We start from the raw sequence: 24,524 nt of genomic DNA, 5'->3' as shown, positions 1-24,524 counted from the left end.
GGCCGATAGGACAGCTACAAGAAGGCTAGGTACCCCAATAATGATAGCGACAAGCACCTCCGTCGAAAGAGACATGTTGAGTATTTGTGTGATAATGTAAATAAAGGAAGAAAAGCGCATCATTTCAAGTCAGGAGCAAGCTTTAGTCTTATGTGGTCCGAGAGGCCACAAAGTCCAACATCTCTCCTCAGACTGTTGAAGTGTCATTGGCCGACCCTACTGCGGCGGCCCGCAATGGAGAATACGGGTGCCTGCCCTGCAGCTCCTGATTTCCCGAACAGGTCAGAAACGGGGCCGCGGCGATTAGCGAACAAATGGGAACCTCGAAAGCTGCAGTGTACAGCCCCTCTTGGCACCAGCTAGCGCATGTCACTGAGCTTGATTCGACTGTGACATTTGGATCGCGACTGCTCCCTTCGAATTTCTTTCTTGGCGCATTGACTTCCTCTTTCTAACCTTCTTCTCCTCTGCTCACCATCGCCAATTCTTTCCCTTTCACTCACTGCCACTACTGATGCTCCAGCGAGGCAGTTTATGCGTGGGCGTGACGTCGCAAAGAGAGCCACGCTTAGTCAACCTGGAAACCTGTGTATCTTATTTTGGACCGTTGAGTACGTACTTTGCAATTCTCATACTGGGCCGAAGTGCTTTTACAGTGTACTCTCTTATAGCAGGTCAGGCTATAAAACTTTCTCAACGTACCTTACTTCTGTGGGCATGCAAACTGGTAGAAAGATTGAGTGTGAACTCAAATCCCTTGCCGCCCATCACTATCGGTCGAAATTCCTTCCATGAAATGACAAGTTGATGTCCACCTCTCTCTCCAATCTATCCCGCCCGTCTTGATATCTTCAAGAGCAACTCAAACTCATTTCTCTCTCTTGAAGTTAATATGCTTTCGGCTGTGTTCTCGGATCCTAACCTCACGCCTTTATATCGACATAATGTCGCCGTCTGTGGAAGCTATCCTAGCTATTGTTTCTAGTATATCTGGCTCAGTGGTGGCAATCCTAGGTGTAGTATTCACCTATGTCGCATGAAGCAGGCTCATCAAGGATAAGGAAGACGCGATACCGAGCTCCAACACCCACTTGGCTACCAATCTCTTCACAACGACTCAACGCGGCGCTGTTCTGTATTAACAACACCTTCGAGCCCCATCGCCCTGTTGTTAACCAGACGGCGACATCCTTCAGGTATTCGGGACGCAGCCAGTGCTACACATATCTGCGTTAGCTCGTGTCGATCTCTATTCCAGCCCCCAGCTTCCCACAACTCTAGACCCGTACGCCAGAGGTCATGTTGAAGGAAGTTTTATTCAACCACCCTCTAAGAGGGTACAGTCGGGAAATTCATTAGAAGCACTTCGGCCGGTGCTTCGTCCAGTATGGGGATCGCAGTATACATATCCAGGGGTCCAGAATACTGCCCTCATCGACTGCGCCGGTAGCCCGATGTGGCTCTCAGTCTTGTATTGACGATGGCTTTGTTCCCAGCAAGCTGCACGCCAGAGGTCATGTTGACAGCAGTTTAGACTCCAAAGTCCAGCCGGCGCTGTGGTGATCTGTGCGGCTGGTTCATTAAACGTCAATTGATTGGCTAAATGCACGGAGGAGGCATCCAGCTCAGATGTGAAAGGATGGCCATGCTTGACCGAGTCGTGACTTTGGGGCGACGGAGCAGGCTGAGGGCCGCAACCGCATCCCGTCTGCCTCTTACCGATTGTCAATCGACTGTGGTTCCCCACGCATGTAAATTTCGACTTTCAGGCGGGGATTTTAGATGCACAAAACGTACATTCTGTGCGTGCACTTACAACCTAAACACTGCCAGTAGTGCTACTAGAGTCCCTCGCTCAAGGGGTCTGGGTAATGTTGCTGGCTGGAGCGTCTCGCTGAATCCTGCCAAACAAGATGGTCCCCGTCATCCTCCTGGCGCCGTTCAGTTGACGATGACTGGGCAGTTGGGTCCCTTTGGAGCCGCCAACTGTAGTCGCTGCATCCATCCGTTAATTGTCTGAAAACTCCCCAGAGGTGGACGGTGTGGATGCCCCTGTCCTAGTGCCTGGACGGTCGATCACCACATGCTTACAGGGATCTCGCACGTCCGGGTCTTGGCTGACGGGTGATCGCAAAAAGGCCCGCACGGTAGTAGACAATATCGTGTACCACAGATATCACAGGATAAAGAGGGAATGAAATAGAGAGGTAAAACTCGTAAGATACTTCAGAAAGACTTTTAGAAAAAAAAAATCAAAAGAATTTATGGTTTTTCATTGTTAATGTCGTACGTATAGAAGAACTGTGGCATCCATCTCAAGTATCCATTCCGTAAGCTACTATGTGGATTTTTTTCCACTTACACCAATGCAATTTCTACCCTCCAGTGTCATGGCGTCAAGGTTAGGTACTTCACGCCCCAAACAATTTGTGTGGGTGCCTAAGTCACTCGTCCAAACAAACACATCCCCGTCGTTTAGAAAGTAATTTCATATTAACCACCAAAATCTTCACAGTAATTCATTTACGCTTGTGCATTATCCCCCCTTCTGCTCTGAGCTCCTTTCAATGTCTAATATTTCAACTGATGTCATCGTTGCTATCGTCCTCGGGGTTCCTGGTCTTCTAATCGCTGTCGCAGCCGCTTTGTTCGCGTACTTGGCACTCAAGCAAACTCGCTACAGAACAGGTCGAGGTGATGACGCCGAGCTTCAATGCCCTACACGTTATGGCACTTCCGTGCCAATGCACTAAAGCCTCGAGTATCGCCATCACCCGCCGGCCACAGACATATATAACCATAACCTGTGCCCTTATCTTCAACTCACATCGCACAGTCTCATCGAGAGACAAACTCGTGCTGTCACTTGGCAGTACAACCAGAGCGGTCTGCCATCCTCTTACTTTGATCCACACCGAACGCGACGCTAGAGTGAGTACTTCCATTGCCGACGAAACGTTGAATGGAGTTAGCTCACATATTCTCAGTTACTTGTCACTATGCCGCAATCCAGAAACAACACTTAGCCCACAGTCAGTTGCATATTCGAATTGTTTCCGGAGTCGAGCTCCAAGATGCTGCACGCTGCCATGCAATAGATACCTCTGATTTGTATGGGGATTTATGATCGCACCTAGGTGATCGGACGACATAAAAAGGGGTAAGACAGGCTGCACAATTGTTTAGGGGCGATCGCAGATGTACTGCGCCTTTGGGGGACCAGTCCATAGGCATCACAAAATGTTGTTCGAAGTTTCGCAACTGCTTCCCTCCGAGGATGCCTGTCCTCGGGCGCTCCTCAGATACGTGAGAGCGAGTGATCAAGTTTTGAATATATTTTTCCCCTGCTGGTTCTGATATCAGGAAAACTTCATGAAATCTTGTCTATAGAGCACTCATCACTATGACGAGAGCTGTGGTGGTGACGCATTTGCGGTCGATTGCTATCAGATGCCCAAAATGCGCATGCTTGAGGACACTGCACTATCATCCATCAGCATTGTCGTCTTGCAACCGTACTGTTACCGCAGCGCCGCAGTATTTTTGACCTTGCCGATCCATGCCACATGTGATAAATAGGCCAACTGGAGTACTCAGTCACGCATCGCCGGGGCAAAGTCCGCTTGCCAAGCATGAACCCCCGCCATCCGTCCTACTGAGAATGTTCGATATCATGGCGCCGCTATTCTGCACGGCCGGACGAATGATTTGTTTTACCAAGACTTGACCAATTCCCTCCAGCTAAGCCCACGAGCAGTACCAACCCACTCACATGTACCAGGGTGCTGGAAGGCTCACGCAACAAATTAGTGCTTTGGCCAGTATTATTTGATGAGGTTCGCGGGTTGCAATGAAGGCACCAAGCATATGTTGGTGCTGAGCCTTCATGATAATTAAAACCGTCTCGGAAATACACATTCCCTGTTGTATTCACGGCAAGAGATTCAATTCCAGCGTCATTCTCTTCTCTCGCCAATTCTATAAATATTGGGTCGAACATCAACCTCTACAAGAAGTCATTTTCATCCGGATGGTAAGCTACATTATTCGGGTGCATATTATTTGCCAGAAGGCAATGCTGAACTCTCATCAGGCGTAGTACATACACACGTGATACATTAGCGGATGGTGGTGCCAGGATATGCGGTGTTGGAAAAGTCGAAGAACCAAAGTACTGTACTCGTTGGCACCTCAAAGGCACCATTGAGCCATTTCATTCGCCCGTTCAAGCGTCAGCCACATTGCTGGGCTTGCAGTCTGGGAAAGCCTGCCGCACAATGAAGGCGGACGCATCCGATGACAAAAAACACACACTCTACACACTACACTAACACAGACTCCCAAAGACAGCAGTTTCTGTAGCATGTATACGTGTACCTTATTTCGATACTTTATCCCAAGAATCTTAAGGAATACCAAATCGAGGACGTTGAAGCTCTATATTTTTAATTTTTTAATTTTATCTTTTTATTCGATTCAATAAGCTGTGTTCTGAGCGTAGGGTCTGCTAAGGCGTGCAGTTTCTTTTTGTCCAACCCCATCCTCATCTTACGCCGCGGAGCTCTACCACGGCCGCCCTCGAGGAACCAAATGCGAGATGGGCCGGATCTGAAAACAAAATGTGCCATGGCATAAGAACTGTCCCCCTTCCCCGTGGTTTTTTCTTGTTTTTCGATTTCAGTCGCTCATCAACACCAGCAGAAGCAACGACAAGGAACACCAAACTCAGAAAAGCCCACTAAATAACAATTACAACTATGCCATTATCCACTGACGTTCAGGTGGCATTAATCTTTGGAGTACTCGGCATACTCGTCGCCGTTGCGTCCGCGGTGTTTGCGTACATGGCGTTGAAAGAGGCACGCCGCAAGAGGCATGCTCGCGACGATCTTGAACTGCAGACCAGCTACGGGAGCGAAAGATACCTGTCCCGGCATACAAGCCCTCGTCGTGGTCGTTACGCTCTTTATTTACCATACATCGGCTATGGCGACTACTTGCTGCCATCCGAAATGCGGTTTCCCAAGCAGGACATCGATGTTGAACGTCTGCACGATGCCAATCGACCGTCTTCAGTCCAGTTTGACTTTCGTCACACGCTTCGCTAGCAAGGTTAGTGCCTGAACCTTGCCGCCAGGACAGCCTTATGGCCACCGCTCATCCGATTTAGCGCGCCGTTACAGGGACAAGCCCTCCAGTGCTTCACGACAAGGCCCGTCGTCCCTCCCTGTGTGCCGCCGCATCGACTACCTTCGACAAACTACAGCATCGCTCACGACACTTGCATCTTCAGTTTATGTACTTGTATCCGACATGTATCACTACATATTCGCGCATCAAGCAGCTTCTCAATAACTTTACCAACTTATGCAACACGTTCAAAGGCACAATCACTTTAGTAAGCGAAGTGTGATGAAAAGCGCAAAGATTTCGGCCCTCTTGTAACCTGCGTCAAGCTGGGGGTTTAGTTATTAACACGAAAACGGGTATTTCGAGGGCCGTGGGTGGAAGTAGACTGGATGCTCACCGGGGTGGGTGTTGGATGCTTGGGGAGCGAAATACCTCAGTACTCGCAGCGAATTCATACATAATCTGCTGACGATTGCGAGGACAGACTGCCGCCTCTACGTGATTGTGATTTCCGATACATCTCACTTGCCCAAGCAAGAAAATAGTGGCGCACTAGAGTGTTGCCGGCATTGCGGAACGCCATACCTAAAGTACCTCACGTAGATCTAGGTCAGTGCTGACATAAAACACTACTTTAGGTGCAATGTCAGCCACTTCGGGTCCTTAGGCGTACGGTTGTCGTGCTCTGTCTGCTAGCGCCCGAATAGCCACCCGAACCTTGTGCTTGTCCCGCCCCCTGATCCGTCGGATTCAGAAGGAGCGGCTGCATGCACCGAGGGATTTGCTGGATTAGATCTCTAGACTTCAGCCTCGAGCAACTTGAAAATATCTTGCGATTTGTCTTCATGCCATGCCTCAACTCGATCTTGTGTGTTCAGCTTAGTTTTCCGGGCCGATGAAATTCATTGCTGCAAGGAGAGAAGCTGGTGCGCTTCCCGTTGTTCAATCTTGACATTGAGAGCCCCCGCTGAGATACCTCAAGTAAGTCAGGTAAGTCGAGACTCCAGGCGGTCGTCAATGCAAGGACAAAAGCTCTGGTGGACTAGATATTCAGAGAATGCATCAAGTTGGCAGGAAGTGAGAAATGTATCGGCGATTTAAGCGCTTTTCATCTAGCAAGTGGTGACGCTGCCGACCTGCTCATCCGATGATTTTGCTGTCCCTCGGTGAAAGCCGGTGAGCCGTAGGCGAGGTGGCCTTGCGCTTAGTACTGCCCAGCAAGACGTTGGCGTACATGGACGGCCTGCTCTTGGAGAACCCTTAGCACATCCCTTCTGTTCCATACCTTTTGCAAAGATCGCTGGTCTTCTGAGAGCACTCTATCATCTTGCCCCGTACCTTGTAGCCCTACAGCCGAATCCAACCTTCAGCTGGCCTGATAACCTTGGGAATTCATCGCGTAACTCGTGACCATATGGGGTTTAGTAACAAGTAGCCCCCGCCCTCCTTCGCCCTAGCCTGCCTCCAATCACTTTCACTACCGCAGCGATATCCGCCCCATATCGACTCTGCATTCGGTACAGCGACAACCGGACCTCGTCATTGGACCCGAGCTGCGGTTGCCCCAGAAGTTCCATCGTGTCGCTGATTGTTGGCTCAGACCTCTCCAACTTGTATTCGTCTCCGTAAGGGTGATATAAGAAAGAGCGAACCCAACGTTTCATTTCGTTAAACTTCGGCTGCGCGCAAACATTACGAACCCTTTCGAAAATCCTAAAACTATCATGTTAATCTCGTCAGAAAATCTTGTTGCCATTATCTTTGGAATATCTGGGCTCGTAGTGGCTGTCACAGGTGTTTACCTTGCATACCAAACGTTGATGAAGACGTCGGCGCAGGGCCACGGAAGTCTCTCGAATGTGTTACCAGTCAGTCGAGAACCATCAGAGTCCCTCCGGACTAACCACGAGAGCTCTGAACTGCTCCGAAACAAACGGTCAATTCATGACCATGTTTCATCCACATATGAGTGCCACTCGCTATCACTTCATGGTCTGCGGCTGCTGTAGGGACGATGCGTCCGATACTCGTTTTAGCGCCCGTGCTTCTGTCATCCGGGGCCATCCCGTGTTAGCGCCCCGCTAACCTAATCGCAGCATGGCACCCCAGGGTAACCCCCAGTGACGTCAGATCTAGCGCACGCTCACCCGGGCAGCTGGAGCTCGCTGCCCTCAAAATCCCCCAAGCTGCGCAACATCCTGCTACACTTCGTCCTGCGATAGTCAGCTCCCCTCATACATCAATCACGAACCTTCCAACGAAGTTTCAAGCGCCTCACGGCTTCTCAGAGCCAGCATGCAAATTCGAAGCGCCTCAATATCCTCCTCGATCCTGGCAGCCATCTCGACTGACCCCGCCAACCCCAACCGACGCAGCTTCCGCATCAAGATCTTCCGGGTCCTCGTGTCCTTCCTCTCCCTTTTCAGCCTGCCCCTCTCCCGCTACCGCGCCGCCGACTTTCTCGAGCTCCGACACAATGTCTGGCACATGGATGAAGAAGAGTACACGAACTCTTTCGATCTAGCAGAGAAGCGCAGCAAGCGCAAGGGCCGCGAGTCCGACTTGCACCCCGTCGGCGACCTGGGCTACAGCGGTTCGACCTTCTTCACGACAGCGGACGGCAAGTTCCTCATCAAGTCGCTGCCCCGCCGATTCGAGCACGAGTTCTTCACTCACGACCTCTTCGATGCCTACGTAGCCCACATGAAGGAGCACCCTCACAGCCTGTTGGTGCGCATTACCGACATGGTGTACACCTCCCTTGCAACTCTTGGCGGCATCCTGGGCACGGCCCCGACGCACCACATCATCATGGAAAATCTTCTCTACGGCAAGGAGATGGAGGAGACTGAACATCGCAAATCAGGGTGGGAGACGTACGATCTCAAGCCGAACGACTACTTCTTCCCCGAGCGAGACATTGCAGGCGGAAAGCTGGCCCCAGAGAGTGTCAAGGAGAGGCTCATCGATGAATTCCCCGACAAGATCCGCATGAAGGCGGACAATAGGCAAGAGCTCCTCGACCTCCTCGACGCCGACACCAAGCTTCTCGCAGACAACAACGCCGTCGACTACTCCCTCTTTCTCGTCCGCTACCCCGGCCCGAACGTCACCGACGGCGACCGCGAGAATCCTCCCTCCATCCAATCCGATGCACACCCCTGGCGCACCGGCATCGTCGACGCCGATGGCAATTGGATCTACCGCGTCGTCGTCCTCGACTTCTTCTGGGCCAAGCACAAGTTCCGCGCGAAGCTCATGACAGGACTCGTCGATTCCTACAACGTTGTTGCGGGGCATGGACCCATGAGCATCACCGCCAACCCCGCCGAGTACCAGCAAAGATTCGTCGACATGGTCAAGGACATCGTCATTGAGGCTTGATCTGGCACCATGAAGGACCTCGGAGATTTTCCTTTTTCTATTTCTTCTACCTCAAAAGAGCGCGGCGTTGGGATTTACATGTAGCATAGCCCTTCCCTCTTCCAGCATCGCTTTTGCCTTAGATACCAAACCTTATCCCCTATACCACATCACTTTTCCATCACCATGACGTCAATGTGGATTTGCGACGCGTCTTTTGAAGTTGTGATTAATTATTGCATTAAAAGCTATCGAAGCTACTAGATGCAGATCACACGAGCGCCAGCCCTTCATAATGAAGACCAGAATCCCATCATATCCTGGGCAATTTTCCAAGTCGTCGAGGTCAGTCTCGATGATCAAATCGTGCTCATGAGCAACATGTTGTTTCCCGGAGGACAGTACTCGAACTCCATGCAGTCTCCCGTGTCCAGAGCACACTGTACGCCGTTGAACTTCTGACCCGGCGGGCACTTGGGTTTCTCATCGCCGATGCATTGGCCGGAGGCGTCATCCCAAGCCGTGCCAGGCGCACAATCGGGCTTCTCGTCTGCCACGCAATGCTTTGAGTCGAAATGGAAGCCAGGAGGGCACGCTGGCTCCTCGCTCAATCTGCACTTGCCTCCAACAAAGGTGGCCCTGGGCGGGCACCCGGGGTCCTCGCCGACGCAGGCAGTGCCGTTGAAGTTTGTGTTGCCGCTGCACTGGGGCTTTTCATCATTGATGCACTCGCCGTTCTTATGAACGTAGCCCGGAGGGCAGGTCTCCTCGTCGATGCTCTTGCATTGGCCACCGACGAAGTCGTAACCCGGAGCGCACTCGGGGTCCTCGATGTGATTACAGACATTGTTCTGGAGAATCTGGCCCGGAGGACAGGTGGGAGGTCCCTTCAGACACGAGCCGCCATCGAGAATCGAGCCAGGTGGGCATGTTGGCGTGGCGGAACCGATGCAGGTACCGTTGCTCAAGTGTCCCTGAGAGCACTGTGGAGCTTCGGTCGAAATGCAACGGCCGCCGTCAAACGTCGTGTTCTCAATACAGCTCGGGGTTCCAGGTTTGGCGCAGTCGTCACCTTCGTAGTAGCCGCCGTCATTACACTTGGGCCGATCGACAACGCAATGGGCACCGTTCCAAGTGCCAGAAGAACAAGACGGCGGGCCGACAACGCAGACCTGTCCTTGGAGGATTGATCCCGAAGGGCATTGGACCTTTGATATGGCAATGCACTGGCCATTCGTCAGGGTTGAATCTCCGGGGCAGACTGGCTTCTCTACGGCCGAGCACAGAACTCCATCACGAGTGTAGCCGGGCGGGCAGTCGGGAGGGTCGATCAACTCGCACTGGTTGCCGATGAGCTTGGTACCCGGGGGGCAGAGCGGGGGTGGAGGCGTCGTGAACTGGCAGCGGTCTCCGATCTGGGTGGTATTTGGCGGACACACGCCGTCGCCGGGGACCTTGCGGTAGCATACTTCTCCGTCGAGCTTCATGCCGGGCGCGCAGCAGCGGGCAGTGCGGGCCTTTTGGTCAACCACCAGCTCTGTGCCAGGGCTGCAAGATGGATCATCTACGGCAACGCATCGCTCGCCCTCTAGCTTGTAGCCGGGGGGACACACCGGGGGGTTTCTCGAGACACATGTCTGCGTCTTTGCATCAAAGTTGGTGTCCTCCGGGCAGTGAGGACCATCGGCCACACAGTTGCTTCCCTTCAGAATGCTGCCGGGAGGACACTCGGGGGACTGATGATGCACGCAAGCCTTGAGGGTCTTGTCGTATTGGCTCTTTCCAGAGCAGCTCGGGGGGAGGATGCTGACGCACGCGCCGTTGGTGTGGCTGGATCCGTCGGGACACGACGGGCCGATGATGTTTACGCATCCCTTGCCGTTAAAGCGGTCTGGGTCGGGGCAGAAAGGCTTCTTGGTGGAGACGCAGACCGGGCCGTCCAGATCAAAGCCGGATGGACACTTAGGGGGTTCATCGTAGACACATGCCTTGTCCCTGAACTGCAGTGGGGGAGGACAAGACGCCTTGACTATCGTGACGCACTTGTTGCCTTCCAGCACGGCATCCTCGCTGCATGCTGGCTTGACATTCGAAATGCAGCGACCGTCCTTGAAGGTCGTCTCGGGTGGACATTTGGGGACTCCAAGAATGCAATTCTTGCCGTCAAAGAGGGTGCCGTCCGGGCAACACTTGGTAAGCCCAGTATCGGGGTTGAACAGGGGTTTGATTGCGTCAAGGGTGTATTTGGTGTGTCTGGAAGAGCCGAGGGGGACTTGGGCAGCTGCTGTTGCATGCGTTGCCAAAAGCGCGACCAGGCTCGCCCGGAGAGTAATCATGATTAAAGTTGGGCTCGGTGAAATGGGTGGTTGAGTAGTTGGTGATGGAGATGCCCGATCATGGAGTCGATGGTTTACTGAGTCTTATACTCGTCACCAAAGTTGTACTGTGCCTGCTTTGCTTCAATCTCTGCATTGGCTCCAGGACAGGCATAACTCTTGCCTGTACTACCCAGGTTGTCTGGTTCCGGCCAATTCTCCCGGAAGTCTAGAAAGTTGAGATTCAACACCTTCTACCTAGAGATGACGTAGCTTCACAACTTCAAATGCGAAAACAATCTAGTCCTTTTTCTCCAAGTTTGTAAATTGTACGAAGTCAAGGTGGAAAAACTCCATTGGTATCTCATTGAGGGATAGCCGCCGAGTCCTTTCGGAATCCAATGCACATGATTGGAATAGCTCAAATTCAGGATTCAATTTTGCATCAAGGATCAAATAGAGAGTTTGAAACACATATCTCAACTTGATCTCTACCCCGCGTCTCAGTCTTTGTAACCTGTCAGCACTTGGCGTCCTAGTCAAGACATCAACCTAGTGCCTCGGGTTGCCAACTACAAGTACTTGGAATCAATCTGTCTCAGCCAGAACTGTACGAGCTCGATTAACCAAATACTCAATTCTCACATTGCGGTCCACCGAAAGCGTTCTCAGGTTGAATGGGAATGTACAAGCGCCTTTCTCCAATCCCCTGGCTACTGCCGTACGTGTTCAGTATCCCGACTCCCGAGACAAGATCGCTCAGCGGCGTTTTCGCCCATCCCAACGTCGCGATTGAAAACGGAGCCCGTTCTCGCTTTCGATTGGCTGATACACCCCGGATTGTACTCCGCGCGATATTCCACAAGACCCGAGACATGGGGAGATCCTAGTGGCCTCCACAACTACATATGTCTCACTAGGCCAACGGAAAATGAATTCGGGCATTGATGTACATCGGAGCTGGAGAAGATAGGAAGCAGGAATCCGTCACATGTAAGCATCTTGGACACAGTTTGTGCCTGATTTTGAGCAGCAGCCACTTGTTTCGGCCTTAAGAATATATAAAGCTTTTGATATGGCACACTTGAACCTGAAAACATCAAGCCTAATCGCAATGTCTAACGCTCTCCCAACGGATATCATCCGACGCAATAAGTCAACGTTCGATGCCAGGTAGAAACTCTGGCCGGATTTGTTCACAATATTCGGCAAGGTAGTAGCTGATCAGCGACGTCAGAACGACTCGGCAGCTTAGCCTCGCAAATCAAGTGCAGCGGGCGCTTGGCGAGCCGAGAAGCGGTGAAAGGGACGGGACGGCCCACCAACCCGGGCCGCGTTTTCGTTCGCCCCATTTCGCTCCAGCTCCCGACGACCAACGCCGCCATGTTACCCCGCTCCGGCGAGATCCGAGATCGACAAGATGATCTCGATAGCATTCTGAGAATGTCTGAGCCGCAGGGCCCACGACAACAGAAGGTTTGAGACTTCTTCGTCAGAAGCGGGGTTGCTGAAAGCAGAAGCTCGATTCTTGCAAACGGGATGCCGTGGTCTTGCAATTTTAGCTGTAAGTCGGGCTGAAGGAATAGTATTCGTGATGCCGCGGGCTTGGAGAATGCTCGAGTGACTGCGACCTGTCATAGGTCCAGTCTAGGGAAATGATTTTGTGGTTGCGCTGAAAGCCCACAGGCTATACACCCACATAGTCCACAGTATGTCTATTCTGCATAAGGTGAGAGCAACTCTGCTGCCGTATATAAAAGGCAGCCAGCTTCAGAAGTAGATGAGGAATATCCTCCTCAACATCACCACGTCTCTGAGGTTCTCTTCACTATATCCCGCCTACAGCCATCATGCTCTTATGCTCAATCCATCTCCTCGCCCTCAGTGCTGGAGTTGTTTGGGCCCAGCAGGCTCCCCTGCGTAGCAAGGGGAGCTGCCTCTCCTCCTCCAACCCCAACACGGCCGCCGCGCTCTCCCTCTGCTGTCCAACTCAAGACACCGAGGGTAAGGGTACCGTCGACGGCACTGTCTTCACCTACGCCTGCGGCAAATGGGCCAAATCTTCTGAGAATGTTGCCCAGAATTCTGGCAGCCCGCGAGACTGCGCCCAGCTCTGCGCGCAGGACCCGACCTGCGTCGCGGCGAGCTGGAACAGTAGGGGGTGCTATGTGATCAGAGAGGGCACTGCATTCGAGACCTTTCCGGATCAGACCGGAAAGTTCATCCTGTTGGCGAAAAGCGAAGAGCCGCCCTTCGACGACCCGTCTGCGGCGGACCCGGCGGCCATCGCCCAGTGTAATAATGAGAAGGACGCCATCCGCCGGGAGATGACGAACCAGTGCGAGATGGAGGTGCAGGGGCAGAAGGCCGCGCACCAGGGCGCGTTGCGGCAGGCGGAGGAGCGCTGCAAGGAAGAGAAGGCTCAGTGCGAGGCGGACAAGAGCCGACAGGTGACAGCGGCTCGGGAGCAGTGCGACTCGGACAAGGCCGCGCTGAGGCGAGACAGGGACACATGTGAGGCGGAGAAGAGGGAAAAGGTTCAGCAGGGCGCTGCAGCTGAGAAGCAATGCAAGTCCCAAGTGGACGACTTGCAGAAACAAGTGAAGGACCTCGAGGATAAGGTGAGGTCCGGTTCAGGTTCCGGCTCTGGGGGCACGAGCACGGGTACGGGTTCCGGCTCAGGCTCCGGCTCAGGCTCGGGTACGGGCACGGGCTCGGGCTCGGGCTCCGACTCAGGCACCGGCGGATTTGTCCAAACTGGCGACCCAGCCTGCGAAAAGATCAGCACATACAGCCACTGCAAGCCCGGATGCAAGAACTTCGCCATTGACGGGGTGAAGTACGAGCTCAGATGCAACACATTTGCCGAGCGGACCGAAAAAGCAAGATTAAACGCATACGCAACCATCAATGAATGCCTGGCGAACAAATGCAACAAGGAAGCGGACTGTCTGGGAGTTAGCTGGACGCCCGATGTGAGTACTTGACCCGGGACATCTACGAAGCCGATGTGTAAAGAGACTGACATGCTTTGATCTAGGGCGCGTGCGTGTTCCATTACCCGAAGAGGGCCGGGTTGGCGGCCAACATCGTTCCTAAGGGTGGTAACTGGCATCATGTGATGAAACTCAGCTCTTGAAGCCGATGTTGAGAGCTCGGGTGACCGTCTCTTTGGCCAGCGAGGATTTGGCGTTCTCGAGGTCGTCAAACAGCACAAATATTTTGACCTACCTTTAAGGACTTGCGTGACAATGGGATACGAGTGCCGGGTTCTCAGCGTCATCATTGGAAGTCTGCCTTCTCCAGATCACCGTTCCTTGCGTCAATTGAACGATTTCGACGTTGTTTCAAAACACCTGAAGCTTGTCTCCCTGCGTTATGGACATGGTTAAAAACAAGAAAACAGCTCTGTCTTCCACAACAGCATCCTGACTTGCTTTTTTTTTTGTACCTCAGGATGGACTGCGACAAGGCCATGGTCGACTCAAAGCATATCGTCCATAACTGGGCCTTTACGGCAGTAAGGCCAAATTAAAGGTATGATCTCAGGACAGACCTTCTTCATGGCAGCAAATAAGTGTTGGAGGAAGGGCTCGGATGAAATGAGAACACCTCTATGATTCTGACGCAACCTTGACAGTCTTCAAGTAGGGAATGAAGTGTCACAGAAAGGCATGGAAATACGATAGACCTGAAAGCATGTAGAGTGGTTGACGCAAAGCGCCAATCAAGTGCTACTAGACACCCTGAAGTTAAGAGTTTTTATGTGATTTCGGCTTCGACCCGACAACCGAAAGCTTGTCGACGGGTGATAGGCAAAAAAACATATTTCCTTTGCGTTTGTGGGGAAAGTTTCCATTTCTCCGCAAGAATGATTTGCGGGGGTTGAGTTTCCGTAGAGTCTCTGTATGCAGCTCAGCTGAGGCTTCCAATGTCTGATGAATCATTGAGACTGAGTTCAATGATGCGTTGTGGTCATTAACCCCGCACGGAGATCTGATTTCAGAATATGGGGAAGACATTGAGTCTCTGCGACGACGAGCTCAAAAGGAGTTGCGTCTGAATGATAGCGTGCATGTGCATGTTGGCAATTGCTTTTGCGACGAAAGCGCAGCAAACACCAAGCCACTGAAGAAATAAAATGTTTGAAGCAAAGCCACAGTTACACAGAAAACCTGGGGATCGGCCCCAGCCCGTTCATTCCCAGGAACGCGCAAGGCGGCAATACCATGCCCGTTCAAGACAAGCCGGGGAGAGCTTCGGCGTCAGATGTGCCTCGGGAAGCGCGCAATTGAGTTTAGCGACCGCACGCGGCACGCGGCGCCGGGCGGCCATTCCAAACAGATTCCCGCCCGCGCGGGGGAGGCGAACTACGGAAGACATTTCAGACAAAAAAAAACAAAACGGCGTGATCCTAGTCGCACGTGTAGCGCCATTGATGAGCAACGTCGGTCGGAATTCGAGGCGCGGGACGGCGGCTGATGGAGGCCGTTGCATCCCGTTGCCGCGAAGGATCTCGTGGTGTCGCCAATGAAAGGCGGCGGCGTCAACCCTTGCGACGATCTCCAGGGCCGCGGGCCAGGCACGGGATGCAGAAGAAACGGATGGAAGGGGAGGGGGAAGTCAATTGGCATGTGATTCTCCATCTGGCGACAAGGGTGATTGGAATGGAAGGAGAGAACCGGAATCTGTTTTTTTATCAGTGGTCATTTTCGCGTGGTTCCCACTCAGGGTGCCACTTTTGGGACAGCGATTGTGAGCGGTCGTTGGTGACATGGGTGGTGAGCAGTTTGTTGACTTGTGGTTGCTTCTGACTTGTGATGAGCCGAGATTCTTGGAGAAGCTTGGGCAAGGTAATAAAATGGAGATTAAACTTGATAGTGTTGACAGCAGATAATACGAGTAAACACAGGCACGCGAGTAAAGGAAAGGACCGACTCCGCGTGCTGCCTCGGCCAGGTCCGGGGGAGGCGGAGTGTCCGGCCGAGGCAGCCCGGACTCGCAACTGACGGTCACAGTGGAAGGTGGTCCTCCCTAAAGAGTGAGTCGGCCTCAACCCCCTGGCATTTCGTTGAGCGACTATCCCCGATCAGGAAAGCGGTGACGGCTTCTGCCGCGACCCTGCCGGGTTGGCGGTGCGTCATCCTTCTCTCAACAGCGCCGCTGGGCAGGAAGACCCCGGCACCGGCACATCCAGCTGCAGTTGCACTCGCTGACACTCGCCTGGCAGCTTCTTTCCCTCCAGGGATGCGACCGGGGGAGGTGATTGGGGATGGAGAGGAAGGTGGTGGGCGGTGACCCTGCTTGCCTTGCCCGGCACCGCAAATAGAGGGGCAAAAACGCATGCTGTCGTTGTCTCGCTTTATTTTTTTATTTTTTTCTGCCACTGCCACTGCCGTGACCCAAGACACTGTCCACCCACGATCCATACCTCACGAGGTGACCACACCCAAGCCCATCCCGCCTGTCCGCCCGCCGATACGGATCCCTAGCAGCTGCCAAGCACCCAAGCTAAAGCACCTGTCTGGACTGCACGTACCCATCCGCGCCGACCGCACCTTACCCGAATCTGGACCTGGGCCTGGCCGGGACCCTCCTCCCTTACACCGTACCCAGTACATAATAGATAAACTTCTTCCACACCCCCTCTCTCGACGCTCCCTCCAGCTCTGCCTCATGCTCTGCCGCCTGCGATCCGTTGTTTCACTCGCAAGAAGCAGCTTTCCCCAACGAAGATTCTACTCCTCCACCACAATGGCTTCCCTCGGCGCCGAAAAGAAGCACAAGGTCACCGTGGTGGGCTCCGGTAACTGGTAAGCTATCGCCATCACCACCACCTGCAAGTTGTACACGACGCTAATCGACCTCTCCCAGGGGCTCAACCATTTCCAAGATCGTGGCCGAAAACACAAAAGCCCACCCGGACCTCTTCGAGGAGGACGTCCACATGTGGGTGTACGAAGAAGACGTCGTCCTCGACGCCTCCTCCCCCTACCACGACCCCGCCGTCGGCTCCTCGCCGCAGAAGCTCACCTCCGTCATCAACAAATACCACGAAAACACCAAATACCTGCCCGGCATCAAGCTCCCCCACAACCTCGTCGCCAACCCCTCCCTCCAGGACGCCGTCAAGGACTCCACCATCCTCGTCTTCAACCTCCCCCACCAGTTTATCGGCAATGTCTGCAAGCAGCTGCGCGGCCACATCCTCCCCTTCGCCCGCGGCGTCTCCTGCATCAAGGGCGTCAACGTCTCCGACGACGGCATCTCCCTCTTCTCCGAGTGGATCGGCGACGGCCTCGGCATCTACTGCGGCGCCCTCTCCGGCGCAAACATCGCCTCCGAGATCGCCGCCGAGAAGTGGTCAGAGACCACCATCGCCTACGACCCGCCCCCGATGGACAACTCCCGCGCACCCACCCCGCGCTCCACCTCCCCGAACCCCAACGGCAACGGCATCGCCCCGTTGACCCCCGTCGAGATGCAGCACAAGGACGCCCGCGGCCGCACCTCCAAGACGAAGCTCACCCCCGTCCCCGCAGAGTACCCGCCCCTCGACCACCAGATCTTCAAGACCCTCTTCCACCGCCCCTACTTCCACGTCCGCCTGGTCTCCGACGTCGCCGGCGTCTCCCTCGGCGGCGCCCTCAAGAACATCGTCGCGCTCGCCGCCGGCTTTGTGGACGGCCGCGGCTGGGGTGACAACGCAAAGGCCGCCATCATGCGCGTCGGCCTGCTTGAGATGGTCAACTTTGGCAAGGAGTTCTTCGGGCAGACGGTGCACACGGGCACCTTCACCGAGGAGTCGGCGGGTGTTGCGGATCTGATCACGTCGTGCAGCGGTGGACGTAATTTCAAGTGCGCCAAGATGGCCGTCGAGGAGGGTCTGAGCGTGCAGGAGATTGAGAGGCGGGAGCTCAACGGCCAGCTGCTGCAGGGCACGAGCACCGCCAAGGAGGTCAACAGCTTCCTGAAGGCGAGGGGGCTGGAGAAGGACTACCCGCTGTTCACCGCGGTGAACGGCATTCTCGAAGGGCGGCACAGCGTTGACGATATCCCGAGCCTCGTCTCGGATAACTAGGAGAGAAGGATGGACAATGTCAATGGCATGTGTGGATATGTGGAGGATTCTCAGGAGCCTCGGGCTGGGTTTGAACGATAGGCGCGCATTGATATCCCTGGATTGAATACCACAGCGGCATGGTGTGGGATGGATGGACGTATGTATGTAGACGGATTCAAGCAATGAAAAAGCTATTCTGATCAATCTGGTATCCTCTACGCTCTAATCCAAAAACCCAAACTCCCTGTCACATTCTACGGACTACCAATCCCGCATCAACAAATTCATCTTCTCCGCCTCCGTCCCCACCGGCCCCCTCCGCCTCTTCTTCTCCTCCTCCGTCCTCTCCCCATCCCCAAACACAGGCTTAAGCACCGCATCATACCCCATCCACAACATATTAAACACCACACTCAAACCTACCCCAAGCCACAGCGGCACTTTCCCCTCCTTGTTCGCGGCCCACTTGTTCAGCTGGAAGAACAGCAGCATCACCGGGAAGAAAATGCCCGTAAGCAGCCACTGCGCCAGCTGCTGCCGGCAGCTCGTCACCGTGTACGGCTGCAGGGACGCAAGCCAGGCCTGGTAGTCGTCCGGCAGCTCGTGCTCGGCGGCGCCGTCGGTGATGAGCTTGAGGTACCGCGCCGAGGGCTGCGCGTAGGTCGGGTCCGGGCGGCGCGGGGGGGTTATGAGGTGGTAGTACCACTTTTTGCGCGGGTCGGAGGGCTTATCATCGTCGTCGTCGCCGTCTTTTGGGTTCTTATCGTCTTCGGGTATCGCGGGGGAGTAGAGCGTGTGCGCGAAGAACGGCTTCGGGATATCAATCGGCGGCTTCTCGGGCACAGACACACGGGGCGGGAGGGGGATGCACGGCGTCAGGATGTCGAGGTACGACGACCCGCCGCCCTCGGTGGCGACGATGGTGGCGTAGTCTTGCGGCGTGACTTCGTAGACGACGCCGTACAGGCCTTTGGACCAGCCCAGATCCGGGGGCGTCTTCGTCGGTACTCCCTTCTCCACATCCGCGGTTGGCGGTTGCGGCAGCGGCGGGACGGGGGGCAGTTTCGGCGGGTCAGACGGGCCCGGGAGCTGCGGGACCTTTCGGGGGGCGGTGTTGGCGAAGCACGGCTCGCGGTACGGCAGGCCCGGCAGGTCGAAGATGAGGGAGAGCGCGGGGGCGGAGACGTTTGTTTGGGAGAGGGGCCGGATGCCGCGTGCGCCGAGGAATGTTTCGGCGGAGAGGTTGGAGCCGTAGGCGAGGTAGAGGACGGACGTCGCCTCGGAGGCAGAGGAGGCGGTTTCGGAGGAGGCGGCGGCGAGGCGGGAGGGGGATGTGCGCGGGATGCTTGAGATGGGAGGGTAGGCGTGCTTCGGTTTGGAGGTTGCTTCGTGTAGGCGGGATAGCAGGGCGAGGGAGTCGAATTGCCGTGAGGATGCCATGGTTGGCGATGGGCACGCGCCGGCGGGTGGCGATTGGTGCTGGTGGCCGGGTTGAGCTGATGATGAGATGGATGCTGGTGCGGGAGGGGCGTTTCGACGGGTATTTGTTTGGTTGGGGAGATGGGGAAGCTGGAATGATGCTGGGTTCTGTGCGAGATGGGATGATGGTTGAGGGGAGGGTCGGCGGTTGGGAGGAGGTTTATTTTCCCATTGGGTTTGTCGGATGTTTTTTTGGTTTGGATGACGACGCTTGGAGATGCGACGCCTGGGACTATCGCTGCGGGCGACGGGCGGCGGACGGGGGAGTGATTATGTAAGGCGTGGGATGCCGACGGAGTTTGATGGCGGAGTGGAGATTGGACGGCGGCTTCTTTTTTTGGTGGAGACGCGGCGGCGGAGGGACCTCCGACGTATCACTTAAGACGAGGTTAAGCTTGACCTTTGGATGTGTCCCATCCTTGACGTTCAATTCATCTAGCTCAATTTTCCCTGATTAGATGCGCTCTTACATATGGTCTATGGTGTTTTGGTAATTGCGATAATAGGCGTGAGGTGACAAGGGAAGTTAGGACATCTGTATTCCGTCAATTAGAACATATACATAGAGCTATTATCTAGTATCGTCGTCTATTATCATTATCCTAATTATTTCTTCTATTATTCACTCTATAATTACGGACCATAGGGGACACTGCCCGAATAGCTAGATAACACTGCCCGACTAGCAAAACTCTGTACATATGTCTGCGGGGTGTCACGAATGAGGCGTTATTACGAGAGATCGACACTTATTTTTTGAGCTAATCACAGGATTTGATATCATAGGATTTGGAGAAGTGTGGGATTATATGGGCCTCAGATGTACTGGTGTTTAGCAGACAATAGGATAGGCCCGGTTTACAATCTGCCGAAGACTTCCTAGGGGCATTTTATTAGTGGTTTCATGACGGAGTTTCTCAGCTGTTGAGGAGGACACTGTTTGTGTTTACCGCAGGATCTTCGTTGCGGCACATCTACTACTGATTCTGGAATCGTCCCGTCTATTAACGAATATCGTTCATGGAGTGATGGTCCTTCTCAAACTTTCAATATCACGGGAACGCTTGAAACCAGGGGCGCTTGAACGGTGTCGGATCTTAGACCTTACATTGTTTAGGACGTAAAGCAAATGCGATCTTTGTTATACCTTCATCTGAGGTGGCGAAAAGATGCCGCACCTGTACGAGATCTCCTCCGCCTGCTGAATGAACAGCGCAATCTTGCGTTAAATTTGGTAAGTGATAACAATGCTTCAATGTTCACTAATGTCCCCTGGGAGTTACCATAGCTTCGGAACTCACGGCCACTAATTGAGGGCAGGTTATTTAACACCATGCCGACACCATTTAGCGGGTTAGGGTGAAGGTTTCTGCCATAGATTGGGGGTGTCAGACGTACGCCGTACTTGTTCTTCTCCTGTTCCATCCGTGCTATCTTCAACCGTAAATGGAGCCCAATAAGACAGGATGCCTTGCACATTGAACAGCATTCCTCAAAATGGCTTATCTGTGTGTAGATCAGACACGGATCAGCGTTGGTTGGGCGGCAGCCTCGGCAGCGTCAGCTTTGTCTCACCTTGCTTGCAGAAGTTCCTCAGCCGCACATTTTAGACAGCCCGGTAGATAATGGATATATAAAGGAAGAACCTCTCCTTATCGGACTCTGCTGTTTTGTATCGTACAAGCTCTGTGTACTTCTCTGCTCTACTCAAAGTCACATCGCATCAGAACCAGAGATGCAACCATCTACCGCCGCACACTACGTGCCGGTTCACGATCGCGACGTTCGTGAGAACAACGAGGAATCTAATACGGAGACAACTTTCCCCTCTCAAGATCCCATCCAGCAAGCGGATGAGGCACAGAGAGAAAAATCCATTAATCCCCCCAAAGAACACAGCGTTCTTCTAAGCTGGAGATGGGAAGCCCTGGCACTTGTACTCGCGGTAGCCTCCGTCGTCACGATGATCGTCATCCCGGCTCTTTATCACGAAGCACCTGAGGCAGAATGGCCATTCAGCATCAACATCAACACAGTCATCGCATTGCTTACGACTCTTATGCGGGCGACGATGCTTGTGGCCGTCGCAGAGGTCATCGGCCAGATGAAATGGCGGTTTTTCGACGATCAGCAGAGGCCCCTGTCCGATCTCCAACGTTTCGACCATGCAAGCCGGGGCGTTCTTGGGTCTGTCAAAATCATCTGGTTTGCTCGGTCGAGCATTGTCACAGTCGTGGCTGCGCTGGTCATGGTCACCTCCGTCGCGGTCGGGCCATTCACTCAACAGGCTGTGAGCACTGTTTCATGCTCGCGCGTGGTTCCGGGCGTGAAGGCGTCACTGCCACTATCCCACTATGTTCCCGCGGGTAGAGGCTCCGTGCCTCGGGTCTCCGCTGGGAGATGGGATGTAGCCATGGATATGAAAGGTGCCATGATCAACGGGCTTGTCAATCCAACGAGCAATGACAATAGAGTGCAAGCTGTTTGCGAAACGGGCAATTGCACATTCCCATCGTCTTCCACGGGGGTCACTCATTCATCCATCGGCATGTGCAGCTCGTGCTTCGATACGACCAGTTTCATCTCAGCACAGAGTTCAACAGGAAATACGACCGCGTTCGGCTCTACCAACTACACATTACCGAATAACCAGTCACTGAACTACATAGACCGCATCTGGTTTACTGCCAACACCACGAATCTTGACTGGGCAGAGCAATGCTTTCCTGAAGGGTTCGCGGCTTTGGCTAAAATAGCCTTTACAAACGTGACAATTCTATCTTTTACCCAGGCTCCCTGCTCCAAAGCAGGAAATGGCACCATACTGTCCCTCGCCCTGTACGCGACTTCCTCGTGCCAAACGACCAAACACGAAAAGACGAGGTCGATGTCATGGCTGTGTCATGTGTCCTCTATCCGTGTCTGAGGAGCTACCACGCTGAGGTGACGAGGGGAACGCTGGTCGAGCGCATCGTATCAACAGAGCCTGCAGTTCAAAATATGGTGGAGGCGCGCTCTAATCTCAACGACAAGGATAAATCCCCGGATGGTAGTATGGCAACCACCTATGGTAAATTCACGGGGCTTCAGATTCCCTGCTTCGTGGAGGGTGCCGAGTACGACCTCAACAATATCTCTCAGGTACCCCGTGCGGATATGACTAGCTTCAACATCAACGGCTCCGATTACCAAGTCCCGGAAACGTGTCTCTACAAGGTTGGGGGGACGTACGCACTTGCACTTCGAAACTTTCTGGCAACCGATCTCTTGCAGGGCTATTGCTGGTTCCCCAGCTCGGCTGGAGGCGTGCCCATCTGTCAAACCCAGTGGTGGCTTGCACCTCTGTACCATAATCTCACAGCAACCTTCGACTCCGTCAGTGATTCGTTCGAGAAACTTGCTGCGGCCATTACTACTCAGTTCAGAATCACGGGTACCAGCAATGAGACATTCTCTTTGACGGGCTACAAAGAGGCGGTTATCGGTAGTGTGCTTGGAACAACAGTGTGTACGAGATTCGACTGGCAATGGGTTCTGCTACCTATCACTCTGGTCTTTGCAACAGCCATTCTGCTGACCGTCGCTGCTGCGCAAAGCTGGACTGATCCGGCAATACCAGTGTGGAAGACCTCAATTCTACCAATGCTTTTCTACAACAAAGTTGACTCCTCGCACAATGAAGGAATGCCAACCTTGGGTTTAGATGAGCTGCAGAAGGTTGCAGAAACCACGAAGGCGAAGTTTCAAACTAGACCCAGCGCGAGAATCGAAGGCGATTTCACGGAATAGGTGCAAGTCTCATTCATAGCTATGATTCTGTAGGTGGTGACAGTGTTGGAGTGGCAAACTCATCAGCAACAAGATTATGTCAGAAATACAAAGTCGGAGGCAAGTTATACTTAGCGATTGAGGTTTGCCCAATAATTATGCTTCGAATCCTTGAGGCAGTCGATCCAAAGCATCCTTTCATCGGCCTCCAACTGATTGTCGACGGCCTACAGACAGCTTAAATTACGAGGCTTGTAATGCTTCCGTCGTTTGCTGGATGGGGTTTATGTAACTCTTGTGGCGATTTACTGCTGGAGGTACCTAACATCAACCCGTGATTCTAATTTAGTAGCCAAAATTGAGCACCTGCATCCTGGCGATCCCCGATCACTATGACCGATAATGCGACACTTCTGAAATCATTCAAGGCTCCCACCTGCTCGCGAACATTGGTCGCTTCCAAGGACCGTAAAAGGCCGGATAGATTTCCCAAAAGAAGACGAATAACTTGGAAGGAGGGAGATGACCAGAGCCCAGTGCGATTCCAACCCTTTTATTGCTGACTTTCGCGCTGTCTATCTGGTATGCTACGCCTTAATTAAGACTTGTCTGCCACGACCCGTCGAGTGAGGGGCGAGACTGGGATCCCTCTGATGCATGACCCAAGATGGTGTGGTGCTGACTCTTCAACGCAGGCTGGGACGCATCTCTAAGTAGTTCGAGAAGGTAGACATGCTTACTGCTCGCGGAGTCTTTCGTCTTGAACAAATGCAGTAGGTCACCACAAGAGTCAGAAAGGGCGGCTCGCGGCTAATCAGCCTGAACAATATAAGGTTGTTAGATATTGTGTCAACTGCCTTCTGTGTAGAGCGGCGATGCCTGGTATCCCCATGCGCGATGCGGCTCTCCCGACTTCTAGAATCCGTCAGGTTTTCTGCGAAAATAACAGCTGACCGGATCGGACTGGTTTGAGGATGCTGTCATGAAGAACCTCAGCCCTGACAATAAGCTGTTCGCAAGTCTAGCTGAAAGAAGATGTCTAGTTCTCATCAACTGTGTCAACTGACTTGAGACGAACAACATTCACTTAGATCTGATCTGCTCGTTCGGGCCGACGTCTTGGGTAGCGTTGAGTTTGGGGCGCGTAGGGGACCCAGCTCTTCGAGTCCATCTGGTTTACACCAACGCCAATCCGGGGTCTGATTCCTTCAGATCACTGTAAGGCCTTACATATGAGTCAACTGGGCTGAAGCAGAAAATCTGATAAAGGCCCTGCTATACATCGCGATTACTTTCTGCCCAACTATGCCGATTTCAAATACCGACTGCGTGGCCCAGACCCCTATTCCAAAACCCAGAGATGGTCCGTGACGAAGGCATACCTCGGCTTCGGGTTCAGATTGAAG

The 24,524-nt window shown here is 53.5% G+C and overlaps 6 protein-coding genes across 6 annotated transcripts; 4 read left to right on the top strand and 2 right to left on the bottom strand.

The window, feature by feature from the left end:
* Positions 1-7,425: 7,425 nt before the first annotated feature.
* On the top strand, positions 7,426-8,514 carry COL26b_013255 (uncharacterized protein; the record flags this gene model as incomplete). The annotated part of the gene is made up of 1 exon (XM_053185876.1): positions 7,426-8,514. The coding sequence occupies one exon, from the start codon at positions 7,426-7,428 to the stop codon at positions 8,512-8,514; it is 1,089 nt and encodes a 362-aa protein (XP_053030191.1).
* Positions 8,515-8,852: 338 nt separating this feature from the next.
* Positions 8,853-10,829, bottom strand: COL26b_013254 (uncharacterized protein; the record flags this gene model as incomplete). Its single annotated transcript, XM_053185875.1, has 1 exon — positions 8,853-10,829. The coding sequence occupies one exon, from the start codon at positions 10,827-10,829 to the stop codon at positions 8,853-8,855; it is 1,977 nt and encodes a 658-aa protein (XP_053030190.1).
* Positions 10,830-12,658: 1,829 nt separating this feature from the next.
* On the top strand, positions 12,659-13,947 carry COL26b_013253 (uncharacterized protein; the record flags this gene model as incomplete). The annotated part of the gene is made up of 2 exons (XM_053185874.1): positions 12,659-13,783; positions 13,849-13,947. 2 exons carry the CDS (start codon positions 12,659-12,661, stop codon positions 13,945-13,947), a joined length of 1,224 nt encoding a protein of 407 aa, XP_053030189.1.
* Positions 13,948-16,562: 2,615 nt separating this feature from the next.
* Positions 16,563-17,889, top strand: COL26b_013252 (Glycerol-3-phosphate dehydrogenase [NAD(+)]; the record flags this gene model as incomplete). The annotated part of the gene is made up of 2 exons (XM_053185873.1): positions 16,563-16,621; positions 16,683-17,889. 2 exons carry the CDS (start codon positions 16,563-16,565, stop codon positions 17,887-17,889), a joined length of 1,266 nt encoding a protein of 421 aa, XP_053030188.1.
* A 243-nt stretch (positions 17,890-18,132) lies between these two features.
* COL26b_013251 (uncharacterized protein) lies at positions 18,133-19,311 on the bottom strand (the record flags this gene model as incomplete). Its single annotated transcript, XM_053185872.1, has 1 exon — positions 18,133-19,311. One exon carries the CDS (start codon positions 19,309-19,311, stop codon positions 18,133-18,135), a length of 1,179 nt encoding a protein of 392 aa, XP_053030187.1.
* Positions 19,312-22,350: 3,039 nt separating this feature from the next.
* On the top strand, positions 22,351-23,139 carry COL26b_013250 (uncharacterized protein; the record flags this gene model as incomplete). The annotated part of the gene is made up of 2 exons (XM_053185871.1): positions 22,351-22,577; positions 22,644-23,139. 2 exons carry the CDS (start codon positions 22,351-22,353, stop codon positions 23,137-23,139), a joined length of 723 nt encoding a protein of 240 aa, XP_053030186.1.
* Positions 23,140-24,524: the final 1,385 nt, after the last annotated feature.

The sequence above is a fragment of the Colletotrichum chrysophilum genome (genome assembly GCF_026319265.1).
Source record: "Colletotrichum chrysophilum strain AFK26 chromosome Unknown scaffold_214, whole genome shotgun sequence".
NCBI classification, from domain to species: Eukaryota; Fungi; Ascomycota; class Sordariomycetes; order Glomerellales; family Glomerellaceae; genus Colletotrichum; species Colletotrichum chrysophilum.
This window is presented reverse-complemented; position numbering and strand designations above follow the sequence as displayed.